We start from the raw sequence: 20,346 nt of genomic DNA, 5'->3' as shown, positions 1-20,346 counted from the left end.
AGTAATTTCATGTTATGAATGTATATACGGTACATATGACCAAAACATTTTTTTTCTATATGTCTGCCTCACTTTCTATTTATTCAGGCTAATATCCAAAATGGCTGAAAAGACTACGACAGGATTTTCACTGGAAACTGAAGTTATGAGAGGTTAATTAGACGATTTTTATATCAAATAAATAATTAGGTTTTTTTTATAATTAGGCTTCCGTGTTGTTAATATCATATCAATTTTGAGCGGTATCGTTGCTCCCCTCTTCTAAAACATTGAAATAGCACCATCCAGGTGAAGTCCAGAACCGCTTAAATTAGGAAATATTCCGCTGGCTGTCAAACAGATCAAAATCGCCACTTCTTTTGGTTCGATTATTCTACCCAAATTTTGTTCTAAAACATTATACACCAACGGTTGACACTGATCCTCAATATTGAAATTATGCAATATATTCGTCCTTGTTATTCCTGGGTTGATGCAATTTATTCTCACACCTTCTGAAGCTACTTCGGCTGCTGCGTGTTCAGTGAATCTCTGGAGAGCGGCTTTTGATAGAACGTAGGGAAGAAAGCCCTCACGATGACGACTAGAAAGAGATGATCCTACGTTTACAATGTTTCCTCCCGTCTTCAGTAGATGAGGTAACACCAGTTGTGTCAGTAAATACGGCACTCTTAAGTTTATGGCCATCATTTCATCGAAAGTCTCCATACCTTTATCGAAAACTGAAGCCATTTTCACTTTCCCAGCGCATTGATCAGGACATCTATTTTTCCATATGTTTCAATTGTTTTATTTATGAGATATTCGCAACTGTTGGGTTGTGTTAAGTCGAGTAAAACCCATAGAGGTTGTAATCCATTCGTCGCTTGACATTGCAGTGCAACATTTTCTAGTCTCTCTTTATTCCTGCCAACAATGGTTAAATTGGCTCCGTATTTAGCGAACGCTCGAGCTGTTTCCGCCCCTATTCCTGAACTAGCTCCCGTTATTATCACAACTTTATTCGTAAAGTCTATTCTGTTCATATTTTATTTCCTTTCATATAACAAAGTCTTTTGAAATAATTTTTTTGTCACTTTTCTGTTCTCACTTATAAATTTGTTAAATTTTTCTACACAATACGTCCGTTGTTGTGAAACATTATCTACCGACTATTTATCACCTTTATCAGAAATAGATTATCCACATCTAATGCATATGTTAACTTATCAATTTTTATTATCGATGCAGCCATAAAAAAACTATCAAGAACTATAAGTACACTATCGGTATATTTTGATTAAATTATCTTAGTGTCCCACAAGGTGCACGTTTTTCATGTTACTATTAATTCATATGGAATCTATTTAATCTTTTTTATCTCTATTTTCCCTCTATACACTTTTTATTCTTTTATAACACAAAGGCCCGTATTGTCGCTTGCTTTTTTATTTTTATTTAGTTGTATGCTCGTCGTGCTTGTCAACTTTACGGTCCCGTGGGTCTTGTTCTCGTCATTCAGTAGCATGCAGGCTGATGAAAAGCATACGATGTGTGAATTTTGAATTTAGGTATTGTTTACTGGACGCGCCTTTGATTTTTGAAGGATGTGAAAATATACTCGCTCATGACATACACAAATATGTAAGGCTAAGTACGCAAGTAGCTTTGATGGTAAAGTCGTATAACTTTTTCATCGACAAATTTTGCCCAAGCAATTCTATTTGTTTTAAGGGTACTATTAAAATTTGATTATTTCCTATGAAATGAAAAAATGGAATCTTTCATTATTAATAAAGAAAAAGCTTTATTTCGAATATACATATCTTAAAAAACGAGCAAAAGGATAAACACTTAACGTCCAGGGATATATGAAAAAACACAGATAATAAAACCTTTTAATTACTTAAACCAATTCGAAAAGTATCGCTTTATGCATTTCCATAGTAGCTTATTAAAAGTCCTTATTATAATAACTATTATTATTATTACTTTAATTATATAAACGATGGACAAAATTAAACAGTACAACTCAAACAATATTTTTCTTATTTTCCTTCGATTTTTGTTCATACAAAATATCAAATCTTTCTTTATTTTTTGTTATGTTTGTATCAGCCCACGCTTGTCCACGTTTTTGTTGTCATGATTTGACATGACTCACATCCTTTACTGTATGCTCTGAAAACCGTCAAAAATTGTAAAAATCTTTTCTGTCATATTTTCAAACCGTCAGTTTTTGGAATACGGTGAAAATTATTAAAGAACGGGATATGACGTCATCTTTTGTAGTGTCCATTTGCGGAGGTTCCATTTTGTATAGCCACGTCAAAAAGTTTCATCAGAATATGTTGTGAGATACTCGAAATTTTTGTACGAGATAAATTTTGTGTAGTACCATCCGACGTTCTACTTCAGTCAAATTCTCGGCTCTATATTTGTATTCCAAACCTTTTGAAATGAATATCTTATACATTTTAAATTTCAAGGCATCTGCACTACTTAAAAATCATTCTTAAAACTTGTACGTAATAATCCGACATTAATAGTTATCAATTTATCATGTCATAAGCTAAGTATAATGCTTTGTAGGGTTCCATACACGCAGGGTAAAAAGGGAATCCTAATTCTAAGCCTCCACTGTCTTTCCACATCTGTCTTTTGAACCATAATTGATGTACACTTGAAATTTTTACAGTGTTTTTTTTTTATATTACTTTTTTACTTTTAGTTTAAAATCAAATAGTAATAATAAAAAAAGTTAAAAAAAACGGTTTCGTGCACGTGGACCCATCGTCCACGTGCACGAAACCGGTACTTTTCTGCAGTTTTTGTGTTAATTGACAAGACCGTTAACAAAAAAATTAAATCTACAAAAAATTATTTTCTTCAACTGGCATGGAGTATCTACACGAAAATTAAACAAAAAATGCAGTAAAACATAGATGGACGTGTGATAAAAATCTAGTTCCGAATACGATGCTAATTTAGTTACAAATTACTCTGTCGTGACGGTGTGTCGTAAAGTCGCAAAATTGAAATTCAGCTTTGCATTTTTACAACGTTGTGAACAAATGGTGTAGTTTCAGTCAAATTGAAACTTCTATATATAAAGAAGAGACATAACATGACTTATATTAAAATATTTTGTATTAAGCAATGGTAGCCTGGAGTATACTAAAATAATGTTTTAAAACCGTATTATCGCCACGTTGGTGTATGAATACCTATATGAATCTCACGCGCAACAATGATTTTTCAAAAATGAAATACAAAATAGCTTTTAGATGAAAGCCACGATGACACGACATGAGAGCATCATGAGATCGAAGAATCTAAAAACCGGAGATTTATATTAAAGAGTATGTTCAGTATAAGTAGAGTTCGCGAAGTAGAATGTAGCGTAGAAATAGTAGCGCGTAGAGAGAACAATCCGCACTTAGCCAATGTACTGGACCGTGGCCGAAACCTTTTTCATTCTGAGAGACCGAACTGTGTCCAGCAGTAGAACAATAATAGTAACAGGATTGATGATAGCTCTATCATATTGTGTTATGTTAAATGTGATGTAGATTTAACGTTTGTATATCACTTTTCTGATTGAATCCTGCATATTTCTTGCTCAAGGAAAAAGATGCGGGCCAGTGTCAAACACTTAATTTAAATTGATCAAGTATGAACGGCAGATGTAGTTATAAATAATGAAGATGACGTAATCTGGCTGTGGTGGTATCACTATACAATTATCCTTGTAATTAAACAAGTAAATCGAATTATAAACTTTGTTGCAAAGGTCTTAAGTACGTAATGTCTATTTAAAGGTTTACAAGATAACATTGATTACTTGACAGTTTATTTCTCACTTAGCTTTACAGATTTTAAATCATATTTTTAAATAATATGATCTTGTGTTGGATTAATTTAAAAATATACAATTAAATAATCTAAATAAAAAAATAAGTTAATTAAAACAAGATTTTATTTAAGTCACATAATAATAATAAGTTAGTTGTAAAAATCCCTTAAGTACCTTTCCCTATCTTTAGTCATTAAAATTGGCTTGATAAAACGAGATACATCTTATTGGAATAACTTTAGAGGCTATAAGATACTACAATAAATGATTACGAAGTCGAAGATCCCCCATCCAGGACAATATGTGCTCCATTGAGATTAGGGCAAGTGTCACTTGTTACAAACAATATGAGCTTGGCTACTTCTTCCGGCTCATTAATCACCTTATTGGGCAGGATGTCTTGTATGAGCTTGTACGTCATATCCATACAATCATCGTCCACGTTGAAGTTTGACAAAAAGTTCGTTCTGGTAAGGCCCGGTCTAACCGCATTCATTCTGACCCCTTCGCACGCTAATTCAGTCGCCCCGGCCGTCGTGAACTTCTCCAAAGCGTCTTTAATCATCGCGTACGGTAAGAATCCAGGTCTCATCTTACACGGGCTTCCGAAAATGTTCACAACATTGCCTTTAGTCCTCTTCAAGTAGGGTAAACACAACTGCGTCAGTTGATATGGCACGCGAAGGTTCAACGTGAATAGTTCGTCGAATATCTCCATTGAGTTATCGAAGAGTGACGTCACGGCTGCTTTTCCAGCGCAGTTTATCAGTATATCGATCTTGCCGTACGTCTGTGCCGTTCGTTTGACGAGTTCCTCGCAACTGCCTGGGAGTAGCAAATCTAATAGAAGACATAAAGGTCGATTGCCTTTATAAGATTCGCATACATTTGCAACGTCGTTCAATCTCGCCTCATTTCTTCCAACGGCTGTTATCAGAGCTCCGTACGATGCGTATAGTTTAGCTGTTGCAGCTCCAATGCCTGAACTAGCTCCCGTTACTATGACAACCTTTCCAGTGTAATCCATTTCTTCTTCTACGATTATATTCCTCGCATTTTTTACCAATATGTCTTTGTACTCAAATGTATGCATTTATTTTTCTCGAAGATTTAATCCGCATACGGCATATCTCAATCGGTTTCCATTTTCCTTGTATACTATTTTTCTATAACGTCAAAATTTATAGTTGTATCACGCTTCGCGTCGTGACTCTGTTCTATATTTAATGCACCATTTATTCAACTATCACTTTCAACACAACAACACCGTATAGCACTATTTAATCACAATATATCAATGAAAATAACAGTCATATCAATGAACACTCTCACCCGTTCTCGCGCACACTTGTGACGCCACTGAGGTTACATCCGTCAATGTTGTAATAATAAGAGGTTGTGTATACAAACGAGTCTCACACAGACAGTCGACCGGTTCGTTTGCCGTCAAAACACCGCAAGTGGACGCGTCTCCATTGATTCGTAACGTTACGGTAACGTCGATTTGCGTGTTGACGGGTGCATATTCATAAATTGGTCTGGAAGTTTCATTTATACGTATAATAATAATATATTGTTTCGCTTACTATGATCCTAGTTTTTTTATTATAATTTGAAGTTATTAAAAATATTGAAGGTGGTAGAACCCTATGGTGGCTAATCCGGAGGCACCACCGCCACACCTATTCTGCCAAATAAAAGTTGTATTTCATTACTATGTTCCAGTTTGAAGGGTGTGGTAAGGGAGACATACTTATTCGTGGCTTTATAACTTAGTCTTGAGGGGTACCTCCAGGGTACCAATGCATTAGTGGTTGACCTCGGACCTCTTATCTTTTCTGGGGGTTATTCATATATGTCCTTGGATGGGAGTGCCACTTACCATGACGTTATCGGCATGCTGATTTCTTTGAAGTAACAAATCAGTAAGTATATAAAAAGGGTTTGCTAAAATAAAATACGTTAATATAGACGTATCGTATCCGTAAGTGGACAGCAGTTAAATGACCACACGCAGCAACCTTGAACTTGATTGCTGATGATAAGTGGTTCGGCTCGCTTATCTCACGGATTTCCTCGTAACGACGTGTCATCGTGATTCGTGGCTATCGTAGTTGTCTTTGTATGAGCATGCAAAAACATAAAATATTGCATGAAGTTTTTGTACTAGAAATAAATTGTTCGGAAATTGATCTTAGGAAATATTAGGTGTTTGGAAGTTTTATTTTCCACTGGTATTTATGTTACTGTTGAGATTTAGTTCCTTTAAAAAGATTCTGTACCTGATGTGGGTATAAAAGAATTGCAATTGCAATAAAATCAAACCTCAAAATGTGCAGTCATCTAAATATGATCTTGAAAAATGAATTGAAGCTGAAAAATATGGAAATAGGTATATTTACCGTATGTCACTTTATTTCAATCTCGCTTTTAGTAAATACTGTTATCTTATATATAAAATTCTCGTGTCACAATGTTAGTTACGATACTCCTCCGAAACGGCTTTACCGATTTTCACTAAATTTTATATGCATATTCAGTGGGTCTGAAAATCGGCTACTAATTATTTTTCATACCCCTAAGTGATAAGGGTTGTTCACTCTTAACACTTTTTTATTTATATGGCAACTCAACGTTTGCCGGGTCAGCTAGTACTGTTATAAATTAACATCGTTGAACCGTGGTTCGATTGCTGTGGCACCACCGTCACACCTATTTTTGTCTGTTGTTATATTCTAGTTTGTAGGGTACGGTAAGGAAGATAAGGAGGCGTTCCTACTTAGTCCTCAGGGGAAGCAACTTATATGTCGTCCATGCCGCGACTGTTCCTAGTTTCCAGTGTTCCTATAACTGCAATAAACAGGTTACGCTCGATAAAAATGTAAGTAAAGTTCAAAGAATTATTATCCAACGTTAATATGAAGAATATTTTTATCGGAAGTAGGTCAGTGATGCATCGCACTCCCCCGAGGACTAAAGTAAGTTAGAATAGTTTGTAAACTCCGTTTTCAGTACCTGATCTTTTATTTTTTTCCTTTTGTTCGTAAAACCCATTAGTCTGGTTTCATTATGAAAGTGGGACATTGATAATAAAGTTGAAATAGGACTTTGTTTCATTGAATACGACTTTTTAATAAAAGTTTGTAAAACTGTTTTTTTTATGACACGAATACATTAACAATTACTAAAAACATTACGAGTAGTAAAAACAGTTATATAAATTTATGATTTCAATGATTGCTTCGACGGAGACAGAACTCAAAACTTTCGTACTTAATTTGTACATTGATGCAAAATATTGACATATTGTAATTTACAAAGGTTTTTTTTCTCAGGAAACTAACTTCTAACTGCTAAAAACAAATAACAAACAAATAAAAAACAAACTAAAAACATTTTTTTTTTTCAAAAAATAATAAATTCAATCAATATTTTCCGTAAGATTTAAGAATATAAAAATATAAGTGTCAATATTTATACTTTAAGTAACTTTTATAAAATAAGTACTGTTTAAATATAAAGGCTGGCTTCATAATTTTGAATTTATCTCCAGCGTGCAGTGTCCGAAGCTCGGTATAAATCAAGCTCTTGTTGCAAACGTGTCGTTTATATTCTCGGATCCTTTGCTGCAGATATTTTATCGGGATCCTTATTTCGGCATCTCGACTACAAATGATACTTGTGTATTTGTCTTTCTTAAATTCGTTTTTTTTTTGTAACAAAAATATAATTTACAGTTAATACTTTACGATGTGACAATTTTATGCCCGCGATCGTTATCGAAGTGGTTATTTATGGTAAAAGTGATTATTTTACAGACAAAACGGTGTGGTCTGAAGTAGTTGCAGCTCCACATGTACTCGTAGCATTCGGCCAAATTTAACATTGTATAAAAACATATTCTTAAGAGATGTGTGTTATGGAGTTTCTTTCGCTGCTTCCTCTCCATAACGAAACACCTTGTGAAGTGGTGTAGTTGTAGTTGATATGCAAAAAGTGCTCTGTAAAGAACATATTTTGAAAAAAAAAATGATTTGATTTGAAACTACACATTACTTTATCTTCATTTAGAGACAAAATGTTACACATACGCTTAAATATATTATTGTTCGTTAGTTTTACTTCATTATTAACATGCAGTGTGTTTAATTATTATTTATTTACTTTACTCCTTATATTTATAAATTCAGCCGTTATAAACATGCGTCTTATTTATTCCCAGATTCTTCATCTTATATGTTATGTCGAATTGATTATTATCACACTAAGAATTTTAAAATCTCGGCATATTTTTGTAATACATCCGCATTATGTAAAGTGCGTACTCATTAGTCGTCCTATAAAAAAAATATTTAAATTAATGTATAAGCCCAGCGCTTAAGAACCCTGGACAAGTGGACATGTCATCGACCCCTTCATTACAATGTGATATGAGTATTTAAACGCTGATATATTTACTAAGTACGCTTCATAACACATGAATCAATACAACCTACTTAGTATCTCTCCCGTCTCATTAGATCGTAAACATTCTCGCAGCGTAGAGAGATCGGCCGGAAGTGCGCAGCCTCCGAATAGCAATTATGTTCTAAGTAGCGGAGACCATTTCCCTTGTCGCTTGTAGGGTTTTGATCTTAATCTCTTATTTGTCACGTTAGAAATGAAATGATAAGAACTACTCTAAGAGAAATTAAAATAATTGTGCAGTTAGACTCTACACACTAGAATTTAGCGATTTTGATTTGGATGGAATTTGTATTCTATATTTTTACCCGACTTCAAAAAAGGAGGAGGTTTCTCATTTCGACCGTATATATGTTTTTTTATGTTTGTTCGGCGATTACTTTGTCGTTTATGAACCGATTTTGATAAGTTTTGTTTTGTTGTAAAGAAGACATCTCCAAGGTGGGCACATTGTGAGGAAATCAAGGTCTGATGATGGGAGACCAAAGAAATCGAGTGGAACTTTTAACCGACTTCTATGTCACTGCAAAGTAAAAAATAATTGAAATAAATCTTTGTTTAGTACATATTTCTGAAGTAGAAATCGGTTGTATCTATTTGTTAAAAAAATGTTTCGTGTTACTTTTTATGCCTTTTTGTTTTTCTTTTTATGTTTCTTGGACCATATAAAACATATGATTATTTTTGTTAAATAATGTTATGTTAAATTTGTAATAGACAATAGTCATACTAAAGATTTATGACATGTGATGAGTCATATTTCAAACAGATGCCAATAGTCGCAAAATAAAGTAAGATAATGTTTGTAAAAATCGCAAATCTAAAGACAGTACTCTAGGCAATGTTGGCATTACTACAATCTGCAATTAGTCACTTGGAATCTAAGAGGATATTAGAGTTTAGAAGTTTCCACCAACAATGTTGAATGTCTCATTACGACTCAAACAGTCCCGATGAGATAGCGAGATTGGCCGGAAGTGCACAGCCTGCGAGGCGCAATTATCTTAGCCGGAGTAATGGCGCTATTTGCACGGTTAGTCGTAGCCGTTTTTGTAAAAACGGTTACGTTGCCGATATATGGTTTTTATATCGATATGGGAAACTGTTTTCTTATGTCGATATTAGAAGCGCTTTTTAACGATGTCGAGTTGAGAGTGTATGTTGCGAATATTCGACAAATGCATGCGTTGATACGTGTGCAATATTGTTTGCTATCTCTTTTTCTCATCTTTACAAAAGTTCAAGGATGCTGATCTTTCAAAGATCTTGATCAGAGGTGTAGTGATTGAGAATGTTTATGATTGCGTTTAAAAAATTTGTACGTCTGTCGATTCCCAAAGGAAAGAAGTTATCTATTTGTTGTATATGTATAGGTATATATTAAGTTTTCTACATATATATATTTTTGTAATAACCATAGGTTATGTGTTATGTTGGTAATGTATCGATATGGTACGATATATGAAAGAAAACGGTTTCTTGTCACGATATGGTATAGCAGGACCATGCCTAACGTTTACTGAACGGCGCATGTGAGAAAATGACGCAGCCTTCTGAAGTGTTTTCAGATTGAGTATCTCGTTATTTTACACCGTTTTCCGATAAAGCCTGGATGAAATTGCTAATCTAGAAATAAGGTCACGTTTGTATACAAAGTTTTCGCGGGCAACTTTTATTATAAGAAAGTATTATTTATTGCATGTGCACAATAAATATATTACGCTGTTCTATAGTTGTGTGTTCAGCTAAGTCAAGATTTCTATTCTATTTAACGCTTAAATCCGTACGTTTGGTGTTATATATTTGTGTGAAACGCTCTTTATAAAATGGAAGTAAGATATAATGTATTTATTTTTATTAAAGCGAAAAGTAAAAAAGAGAACAACTAATTAAAGCAATTTCTAGTGAAATATTAAAATCAAAAGTAATTAAAAACTAATTGTATTAAATTATCTTAAGAAGTATTCCTGAAGTAAATTATAATATATTTCACATTTTAAGTAGGAAACGTAGTGAATTTGCCTATGAGGGAATTTGACGAAATTCCCAAATAAAATATCCGGGAATAAAAATGACACGTCGCAACAGAAGCCAGATTTATTGCGATCCTGTACTCTGCGACTTGTAGATAATTTTAAAACTACGGACGGATATTTATTTTACCATGAAACAAAGCTACTGTAAAAATTCGAACCATATTAAAAAAAAATCAACAGAGTTGAGAAAAATATATCTAATCATTATGGAAAACTTTTATTTTTATCCACTAAAAATATTTATAAAGAAAATATAACAAACAAAATACGGAAGCGTACAAACGTCATTAAAAATATATGTGTTAATATAAATAAAAAACCTATATGTCAAAAAATTAAAGAATGTTTCGACAAACGTAGAAAGAGGTAACAAATGTACGGATTAGTCAGTCAATCAAAGCTAGACGCATTAGCAGCCGCGCGGTAATGAATCACCGTTCCGAATTGTTTCTGAAACAGGAGCAATTAGAATGATTTGTGTCTGTTTTTTGTTTTAGAAAAAAAGAAAGGAAGAAACTTTTGTTTCGTTTTCGAACACTTTCGAGTAGTTCGTTCGTTTATTAAGTTCAAATGCGTTAATGATATTGTACGTAAAAAGTTCAGTGTTTTTTGATGTGTTTTAAAATAGCTTTGGTATAGCAGTAAGTATAATTAAATCAAAAGTATTAATTCAATTTTAGTAATACATTAATCTAAAAAAAATAGTTTGCGCCAAACTTGTTGAATCATAGAATAAAAATATAAGAATGTTTCGACGAGTGTGTGAAGAAAAAGTAACAAATGTACGGATTAGTCAGTCAATCAAAGCTAGACGCATTAGTCGCGGCGCGGTAATGAATCACCGTTCCGAATTGTTTCTGAAATGGGAGCAATTAGAGTGATTTGTGGTTGTTTTTTTAGTTATCTTTCACTTTTCAGTAGTTCGTCTGTTCAACAAGTTTCTAGGTTATTATGTACTTAATAATGTAGATATTAATGTAGATTTTTTATCAATATTTAGCCAAATAAAATGCATAAAATGTGAAAAAATAAACAAAGGCCCGCTGTTGTTTTCCGTTCCTATTACTTAAAGTAGAAACCTATTAAAACACGAAAATCGTAAATACATTGGAAAATATTGAGGTACACAAAATAGAAAATAATAAGACATCAAAAAGTCAAAAGTCATAAAACTTCCAACATTGCATCATCAAGTGAACAGAAAGTGACATAAAACCCATCCGAAGATCAGAACTCATCGAGTCGAAAGAACATAAAGCGATGGGCGATATCGATCTCAATGGGACGCTAACTTTGAACGGTTCGACGAAAACTTTGAACCGTTCCATTCAAACGGGCGTAATGTGCAAATTCTTTTGCGTTTCACTGACTTTTAGTCGAATGTCATGTCCGAAATTCCAAAACTTTTTGATGATATTCGTCTATAGAATACAAGAATCTGAAGGTGGTAGAACTCTTTGAGATTCGACTCCGGCGGCTCCACCGCCACTCTTATTTTTGTCTAAATACAGCAGTGTTAAGTGCTGCTATGTTCTGGTTTTCCGAGGCGTTCCAGATTATTTCAACTCAGGGGTACCGACGCATCTGTGACCAACCTCAGGTAGGATATGTAATCATTTCTGAGAATGTAGATGTCCATGGGCGGCAGTGGCCCCTTACCAGGACTGCAAGCTCGTCCGCTACTTCTATATTAGGTATAAAAAAACAAGAGGAGTTAATATTGATGTTCTGGGTCTGGGTGTTATTGTCTTTGTGTGTGTCCATGACAACCTCGATAATGAAGATCTTAATGTGGGGCGCGTCGGAGGGAGCGTTAAAAAGAAATTTGCATTTTGTAAGCCGAAAATAGCGGTGAATTTAATAACCGGAGACCACGCCTATTTTACTTCAATCTTGCCATTCGCTCGCCGAAATGGCTTCCCTGCATTAAGATCTCACAATGGGCACCCATTCATGGGCCCGTAATGTCCAAAATTCCACTGAAAGCCCCGTCCACTTCATTTTTGATGAGCTTGCACGTTAAATAGTTAACATAAAAAGAATTTGCCGTACACATAACCTTGTTATGAAAAAACTATGAGGACTCAATTTTTTTTGTGACTGAAGTAAGTGATATGCTTATACATTGTATATTTTACGATATAAGTAAATAATGTGATACCATATAGATTTCAGTTTTTCAGTAGTTTCAATTAAACAGAAAAAAATATACTTAGTGATGAAAATAAAACATCAGATTAAGAATTCTATTAATGGAACGTAAGCCGATGTAACACACAATTTCTAGTGAGGACGGACTTTTCCATCTCTGGCCTGATTTTGATTTTTTTTATTTTACTCAATCATTTAAGCTACTACTTGTATTTTTCTATTTTTATTATTTTATTATATTTTATTTTAACATACAGTGTACAGTTATATCTATATAGTTATCTCTTAATAATAAAAACAACACACCATTTAGCTGTTTTCGCATATAAAAAGCTACACATATTTGCTTGACTTGTCGATCAGAATATAATATTAATTCTGAATACTTTAACAGTTATTAAATGCATAAGTGTAAAATATCAAAAATAACTTTACCCTAAAATTATCCTATTATCTTATTAAATGCATTCCATCCCGATTACTTATCTTTTAGGTCTTAACCTTCTGGTTTTGGAAGAGGAATAGAAATAAAAAATAAATGAAAATGGTTTATTATTGCATTTAGGCCAAAAAAATGTGTCAACACAAGAAATATCGCTTAACATAACAATGAACTAAGACATTTTACAGCCTTCTTTATTAAAACTGTTATAACCAAACATAACTGCCAGTTCACTGCCAAAATTTAATTTTTTATCACGACTCCAACCTACTTTGAACGAAACAACGTCTCTATCGCTAACAACAACCAAACAATCGTTGGTATTCCTAACATTCCAGTTTTTATTGCTCCCGCTAACAGAATTATAATTACTCTCATAATAATTACTGTTTGGGGTCTTAATTTTAATCCCCCCCACCTCACCCCCCACGTGATTTATGAAATATCCCCGCTGGAAGCGATGTTTAAGTTCCTTTTACGGCTAATTGGATTCGGAGTTTATGATTTTGTGAATATTTATTAGGGATCGCGCAATTATGGAATGCGAATGCCGAAATTTCGTTTTCGTGCCGAGTTTCGTCCGGGATTTGCATTGTAATCCGGTCTTACGGTGTCGCGATGGATTCCGTTTGAGAACGGTGATTTGGTTCTTTGTTGTTTTGGTGTTTCACCTGTTTTGTTTTTGTTGATTTTATATTGTTACTAGCTGACCCGGCAAACGTTGTGTTGCCATATAAATAAAAAATAGTAAAGGTGAAAAACCCTTATCACTTAGTAGCCGGTTCTCAGACCTACTGAATATGCATGTAAAATTTGGTGAAACTCGGTAAAGCCGTTTCTGAGGAGTACGGTAACTAACATTGTGATACGAGAATTTCATATATAAGATGTTGGTTCTTAATCTATTGTTCTACCGGGTAAAAAACAATTACATTACCATAAGTCCACCACCAATCTACCATTAGTAGATTGGTGGTGGACTTATAAATACTGATTATATCTAATATTTTTTATTATTGTCGTGTTCTTTCGCGTATCTAATCTTTTTAGATGAGATCAGCGATGCTAAAATATTCCAATCACCCGTTCTTCATAATCACATGTCCTAATTAGGATAGAAATTTTATTCGAAGCCAAATAAAACGTGCGTCTTATTACCAATGAATGTTATTGGTATCAGTACGTCCTTATTATCTACCATTCATAACATAGATGATGTGTCGTGTTACTTCAGTGAATCAACGGCAATTTGTACAATATTTAAAATGTTAAATATCTACCACTACAATAAACGTTTAGTAAATTGTCTCGTCATAGAAAACACTAACAATTTCACTAAACATGAACTATCTATTTACATCATACTCTATACTCCAATATGCCCTGTAACTGGAGTACAATGTGTATGAAATAGCATCACTAATTCGATGGTTTGAGCGCATACCCCCGTCCTGATTACATTACGTTAAGGTGGATACTGACTGAGTGCGCTCGCGTGTAACATTTCAGCGCTTGTAACGTGTTACGTTACCATTTAGTTTGGTAAATTGTTTATTGTGCTGTGAAATGGAAATAGGAAACCAGCGTACAATTAGAGATTGTTAACAATCCCTGCTGTCAATGGATTTTTTAATCAACCACAAATAGCATTAAACTACCTTTTTTACCTTCAAATGGTACCCGACGACGTGGGAGCGACGCCGGGTTATGTGGGATTTTTACCGCCCTAAAACCCCCCCGGTGGCCGCCCTCAATCAACGCTTATTGGAGAACTCCGGGATCTTCGACGGAACACAACCGGAGACCTCCAAGCGCGATGCCCCGATCGGGCTGTGCCCTGGGGAGCACTTTTGCTCCTCCCCATCATTATCCACCATCTGGTGTTTACGACAGAATGCGATCTACGGTCGATCATCACACATTTGTGAGAACTAACTTTCTTCCAAGTTAGTTCTCACAAATGTAACTGTGTAACGTAACACCAAGTGTAACTGTTTTATAGCTTCTAACTGTTCTTACATAATATACGTGTTAATTAACTCACTACGTAGTCTCTATCTGAATATATATAACTCAAAGGTGACTGACTGACATAGTGATCTATCAACGCACAGCCCAAACCACTGGAGGGATCGGGCTGAAATTTGGCATCCGCTAAAAAAGGATTTTGATCTATTCTACCCCCAAGGGGATAAATAGGAGATGAAACTATTACTTTGTAACGCGAGCAAAGCTGCGGGCAAAAGCTCGTAAACAATAGGATGCAACTGACACGCCTGCGGTCGTAAGCAGGCGCGATAACCAAAGCACCCTGTCTATAAACATATTCAGACACTCCGAACGCCGTATCGGTTAATTGTACATCGTACATAAATAAATGTCCTCAATTAGTACCCACCTTTACTATGAATAGTGATGTTATTCCTAATATGCTGTGAACATTTGTTCCCTAATGAGCCTAATCTCGAACGTATCGTAACATTACGAGCGGGCAATATAAGCCCCATTGTTAGTTACAGATTTTATATGATGCTTGACGTTTACTACACTCGTATACTTATAGTTGGATTTCCTGTGGGTTGTCCCTGTAGTCCCGGGACTAGAATAGGGCTACGGTATCCCCTGCCTTTTTTGTGCGGGAAAAATCCCACATAACCCTATGTCGCTCCCACGCCACCGGGTACCTTTTGAAGGTTTCCCACTCGTAAACAAAAAAAAAAGGATTTCCTGTGAGTATTCTATGGACACACAAACACCCCGACTTTGAATAACTATCTTATTTAGACATTTGTTTAGCCAACAACTCGACTGTATATGATTTTAGACTAAAATTATCCACCTCAGTTTCGCCGTGACCACGATCCATGCAACTGGGTCGAAATATCGGCAATAAAAAACGCATAATTATCGTGAGTACCCGTTACATAATAAAATGTAACAACTCGACTGCTTTGCATCTTTTACTGACTCTTAAAATACATAATATGCTAAATGCTTTTGCTTTATGATATTAAGATGTAACACTCGGGGAAAAAGAGTCTATAATTTTATAAGAGGTCCCTTTCCGATCCGGTAGTAGTTTAAGAAAATATTGTAACTGACAATTTGTTAGTGCCGCCGTTGGCTAAAAATAAATATATTTGGCTAAAAATAAATATATTTCATTTCATTCCAATAGTTTTTTTGTACCCGTCTTGTCAATCTGAATTTTTTTTAAAGCTACTCTTACGTAAATATAAAAATTAAATACTAATTATGTAAATATAAAAATTAAAATAATTAAATAAAAGACATTATAAAGAGTTATCTGTTAACCCATCTTTGAAACGTCTTGTAAAAAAGTATAAATTTTAAAATACGAACAATGCTATATGATGGGCAGTGGCACAGAAAATCTTGTATTATTATACGTATAATCAGTGAAACGCAACCTTGACATATATATCCGTTATCTCCGACGTATAATTAATTACCCCCCACCCCAACTCCTAACACCCCCCACCCCCACCCCGCCCAGTATCCAGGTGTACGATGCATCGCATATTATCATCGCTATAAATCAACTCGGTAGTTTCCGTGACTGTCACAGACTGTTGGAAGATTAGACACGGCGTCTGGACGCTACACGTGCCTACGTGCCTCTGCAGGTTGTGCCTTTCTCCCTTATGTAGAAACAACATGTGCCTATTTATGCTTCTAGTTCTTTCGGGCTCTTTGTTCTTCTAGAGACGCAACACGCGTACTAATGACCTATCTGTCATAATTAATATTTATATGTGATACGCACATTTTGAGTAGGTATATTCCGAAATGTATGTTTTACAAAGGTGGCATACTGTGATGCTGTTAAATATATTTTATCAAACGCACTCATACGCTTTTGGTATATTTTCTTAATGTTTATTTTTTTAACTTGAAATATCAAACTGGCGGTCCAACTTCTGATAAGTACCACTGCGGTCCCAAAATATCAGTAATCAACCCCAGTTTAGAGTCATTCCAGAGGTCGGCGGTAATGTGTTGCTACACCTTTTACAAACATTAGGAAATCACTGTCACTACAAATTTTACACATAAACATTTCTTAGTTGTTACATGTTTTACAGACAGCCGTACATAATTACTGTCAGTACTTTTTGAAGACATTTCTGAATATTACCTACTCTATGGTCAGGTCACGGTTTGGTGGCGATGCAAGTGATATGATTTCGTGACACGTCCGATGGAGGTGTATTATGGGGTTAAACGTCCAGGTGGTCGCGTCGCATCTCGCATTTGTGGCGATAAATCATGCGAGTGGCGTTTCCTCTTAACGAGGAAATGAGATGCAGTTGCGGCTTGTAACGTGGAAATAATATATGGAATTGTAGATTATACACTGTTAAACCTAATTCTGTACAAAGTTGTGGAATAGCACTGCTGCTAGGTCCGAGGGTATAATAAGGTGGATCCATTTTTTCGAAATGCTCCATCCCATACCTCGGGATCTGAAACTGTTGGAAAAAGTTAAAAGTAAATGGTGTTTATGTTAATTTTATTTCATAAAAAAATAAATGTGAATCTTAAATAACGTTAATAAATAAAGCCAAAAAACGGAATAAAAAGTTTCTTATAAGCCTAGTACATCTAGAAGCGTACAGTAGTTACTTTACCACTCTGTCATACAATTAATTTCGAATTTATTCCTTACTTATTTCTGAGTTTTATTGCTGTTGTACTTACGGGTTTTGTATATCTATAAAGATCTAAATATGTCAATTGTATTAAATATGCATATTCGATATCCTTGCAAACATCTCGTATTATTATCACCATGACCATAAATCAACCCTGTAACACTTCCTTTTCCTCCATCAGGAAACGTCATGTGTTACCGCCTCGCACAGGAAGCGCTTGTGAGGCTAATTGCCGAACATTACGGGTGTGTTGCAGGGGACTCCGTTGGGACCTAATGTTTTCATTATGCGTACTTTTATTTTCATCTGGACGCTCTTTAAATTTATGCTTTTGAAAATTGAAACATTTTAATTTACGTGTGTATTTGAGTCATGTAGTACAATATGTAGTAAAATATAGCAAATAGCACATTAATTTAAAAGTGCATTTGAAGTTTATGAATGAAATCCTCAATTAAATTATAACGTTTGCAATATAAATAATTAAATTTCGCCTATCAAATATCGACATTTGACAATTTCTTCGTTTTAGACCATGTCAAAATTCTAGTTTTAATGAGCGAAATTTGCATAGATTGAGTTGAGTACCTTATAACAGCAGGCGTTACAGAACTTTGACATTTGAACATATGACAATTAAATATTTATACACAGTAGCTACAATAACCTCGTTCTATTAGATGGACAGCACGTTCTATTATCCTTAAATTACACAAAAAACTTTTATAAAAGATTATTGAAGTGACAGCGTAACTAAATTATAAGTGCTATTTCATCCTTATTTACTTATGTGTGAGTAAACTTATCAATACGATCTAAACACACATTGTAAGCTTAGTAATCGATGCGTTAGCTAATGCAAGATTTATAGAACCAGTGCAAACCGATTGCATGCACCGACCGACAGGTGGAATGCCTTGATTTGTTAATGTAATGCGGTGCGGTCAATCTATTGGGGTCTCTGTCTGGCTATGGAATATATAGACCCTGAGAATTGTATGCATTGGCGTCTAGTGAAGGCTAGCTGATTTAACCCTTAGAATAAATGGCTCCTCAATGTTTGATATAAATTAAATTGTTTTCATCCGCTTACATTTGTTTTTACCACAGATCGAAATTTGACAATGTCTAGGATGAAATTGTCAAAGGTCGAACGGGTATTAAAAGTGCCAGGATTAATGGCACTCGACCACTGCCACGCAAAAAAGGGTTGATGCCGAATATAATTATGTCATAAGCAAGCTAGTGGTTTTGACTTATGACAAAATTATAAGTGTTTAAAACTAAATAAATCTTAATAAAAAAGTTATATGAGCTTTAGATTATTAAGAATAATATTGTGTGTAATGTTATGTGTGTGTGTGTAATACGTACCAATTCTCAGTAATACCATACGTTCAGACTGACAGACGGATAGACAGTTAAATTGGCATTCAAGAGTCCGTTGCCCTTAGACCTATGTCAGTGCAGTGCTTGATTTCGTGTAATCTTAATGTCAGACGAAATCGCTGGCTGCCATTCACAAATGTCTATTGAAATCTTTCGATTTATTTTTGATAGGATGCTATTTTGGGAAATTGAAGTAACAAGCATGTAATCCGTTGTATGTATAAAGAACTATATGCTAGTTATATGGTAACTTGTCACTGCTCAATATGGAGATTTTGTTTGTATTCTGACTGAATTTGGAGTTCTACCAGAGGTCGGTGGGGTTACTTTGCTGTTCATGACTGCGTTGGAAAGTTTAGTATATGTGTTTGTCTTGCACCTTTTAACACAACAATTAAATTCCTCCTTTGTAGCAATAGATGTATTCCACTTCACTGTTGCTAATATCTGTAATCGACGTCTTACAATTTCAATGGTCGGTTTCTATTGCTTAGTTTGTTTTTAAATATTTTTGATGCAAGATAAACTGTTTACTTTACTCGATAATAGATCTCAAATGGATGGACATTACTTATAATCGTTACTAGCTGTTCCCCGCGGTTTCACCCGCGTTAAAAAGAAACAGGGACACAACTAGTTCTAAATTATAAGTAGCCTTACTCCCGTTCCGTAATAAAAGTCCCGTCAAAGTCGGTCCAGCCATTTCAGAGATTAGCCAGAACAAACAAACTGGCAGACAGACAAAAAATTAATTTATATGTATAGATGTTGAGTTTCATTATGTATGTGTTCTATCAGAGTGTTGTAATATAAATTATTCTATAACTAATACTATCTATACTTTAATATCTATATCTAAAAATATCAAGAGAACTATTCATAGTTCTTATTTCACCTCACTTCATTTCGTAACTTGACAGATACAAAATAAAAACGGGCATTCAATAGCTATTTCCTTTGTTTCAGGTAAATATCAACGTGTCGATCACCACGCCCGGCTGGCAACCTTCACCTTTACAATTATTTATTAAAGTTTTAGTAAATTAGACCCTGACCTTATCAATGTTGTAAATGATAAATTAGTGAAACAATATTATTAGTTCTATTTCAATTGCATAGTTGTTAATGATAGTATCTACATTGCAACTTTCAGTAAGATTGATATATGGAGTCAGTATCTTTGTACACATGAGGTCTGAGATAAAACGATTCAAGTAAATATGTCAGATTTTCTAAATCTTTCTTCTAACACAGAAAAAATATTTTAATACTTTAAATTATATTGACGTATAATGATAATCCTACCTCATCACTGCCCCAGTGGAGCCATCTAGAGTTCAAACACCTTGATAA

General features: G+C 34.6%; 2 protein-coding genes and 1 pseudogene across 5 annotated transcripts in view; 1 reads left to right on the top strand and 2 right to left on the bottom strand.

Moving 5' to 3' along the window:
• Window positions 1–20,346, top strand: part of sm (heterogeneous nuclear ribonucleoprotein L) — a 474,381-nt gene that overhangs the window by 297,541 nt on the left and 156,494 nt on the right. The window lies entirely within an intron of this gene.
• Window positions 262–1,025, bottom strand: LOC140745703 (uncharacterized oxidoreductase SAUSA300_2422-like; annotated as a pseudogene).
• LOC140745799 (3-oxoacyl-[acyl-carrier-protein] reductase FabG-like) lies at window positions 3,941–5,216 on the bottom strand. The gene has a single exon (XM_073077708.1). The coding sequence runs from the start codon at window positions 4,926–4,928 to the stop codon at window positions 4,104–4,106; it is 825 nt and encodes a 274-aa protein (XP_072933809.1). The 5' UTR covers window positions 4,929–5,216; the 3' UTR covers window positions 3,941–4,103.

Source organism: Epargyreus clarus, unplaced genomic scaffold, assembly GCF_041222505.1.
Source record: "Epargyreus clarus isolate Ecla_fem2 unplaced genomic scaffold, WU_Ecla_fem_2.2 ptg000011l, whole genome shotgun sequence".
Taxonomy (NCBI): domain Eukaryota; kingdom Metazoa; phylum Arthropoda; class Insecta; order Lepidoptera; family Hesperiidae; genus Epargyreus; species Epargyreus clarus.
This window is presented reverse-complemented; position numbering and strand designations above follow the sequence as displayed.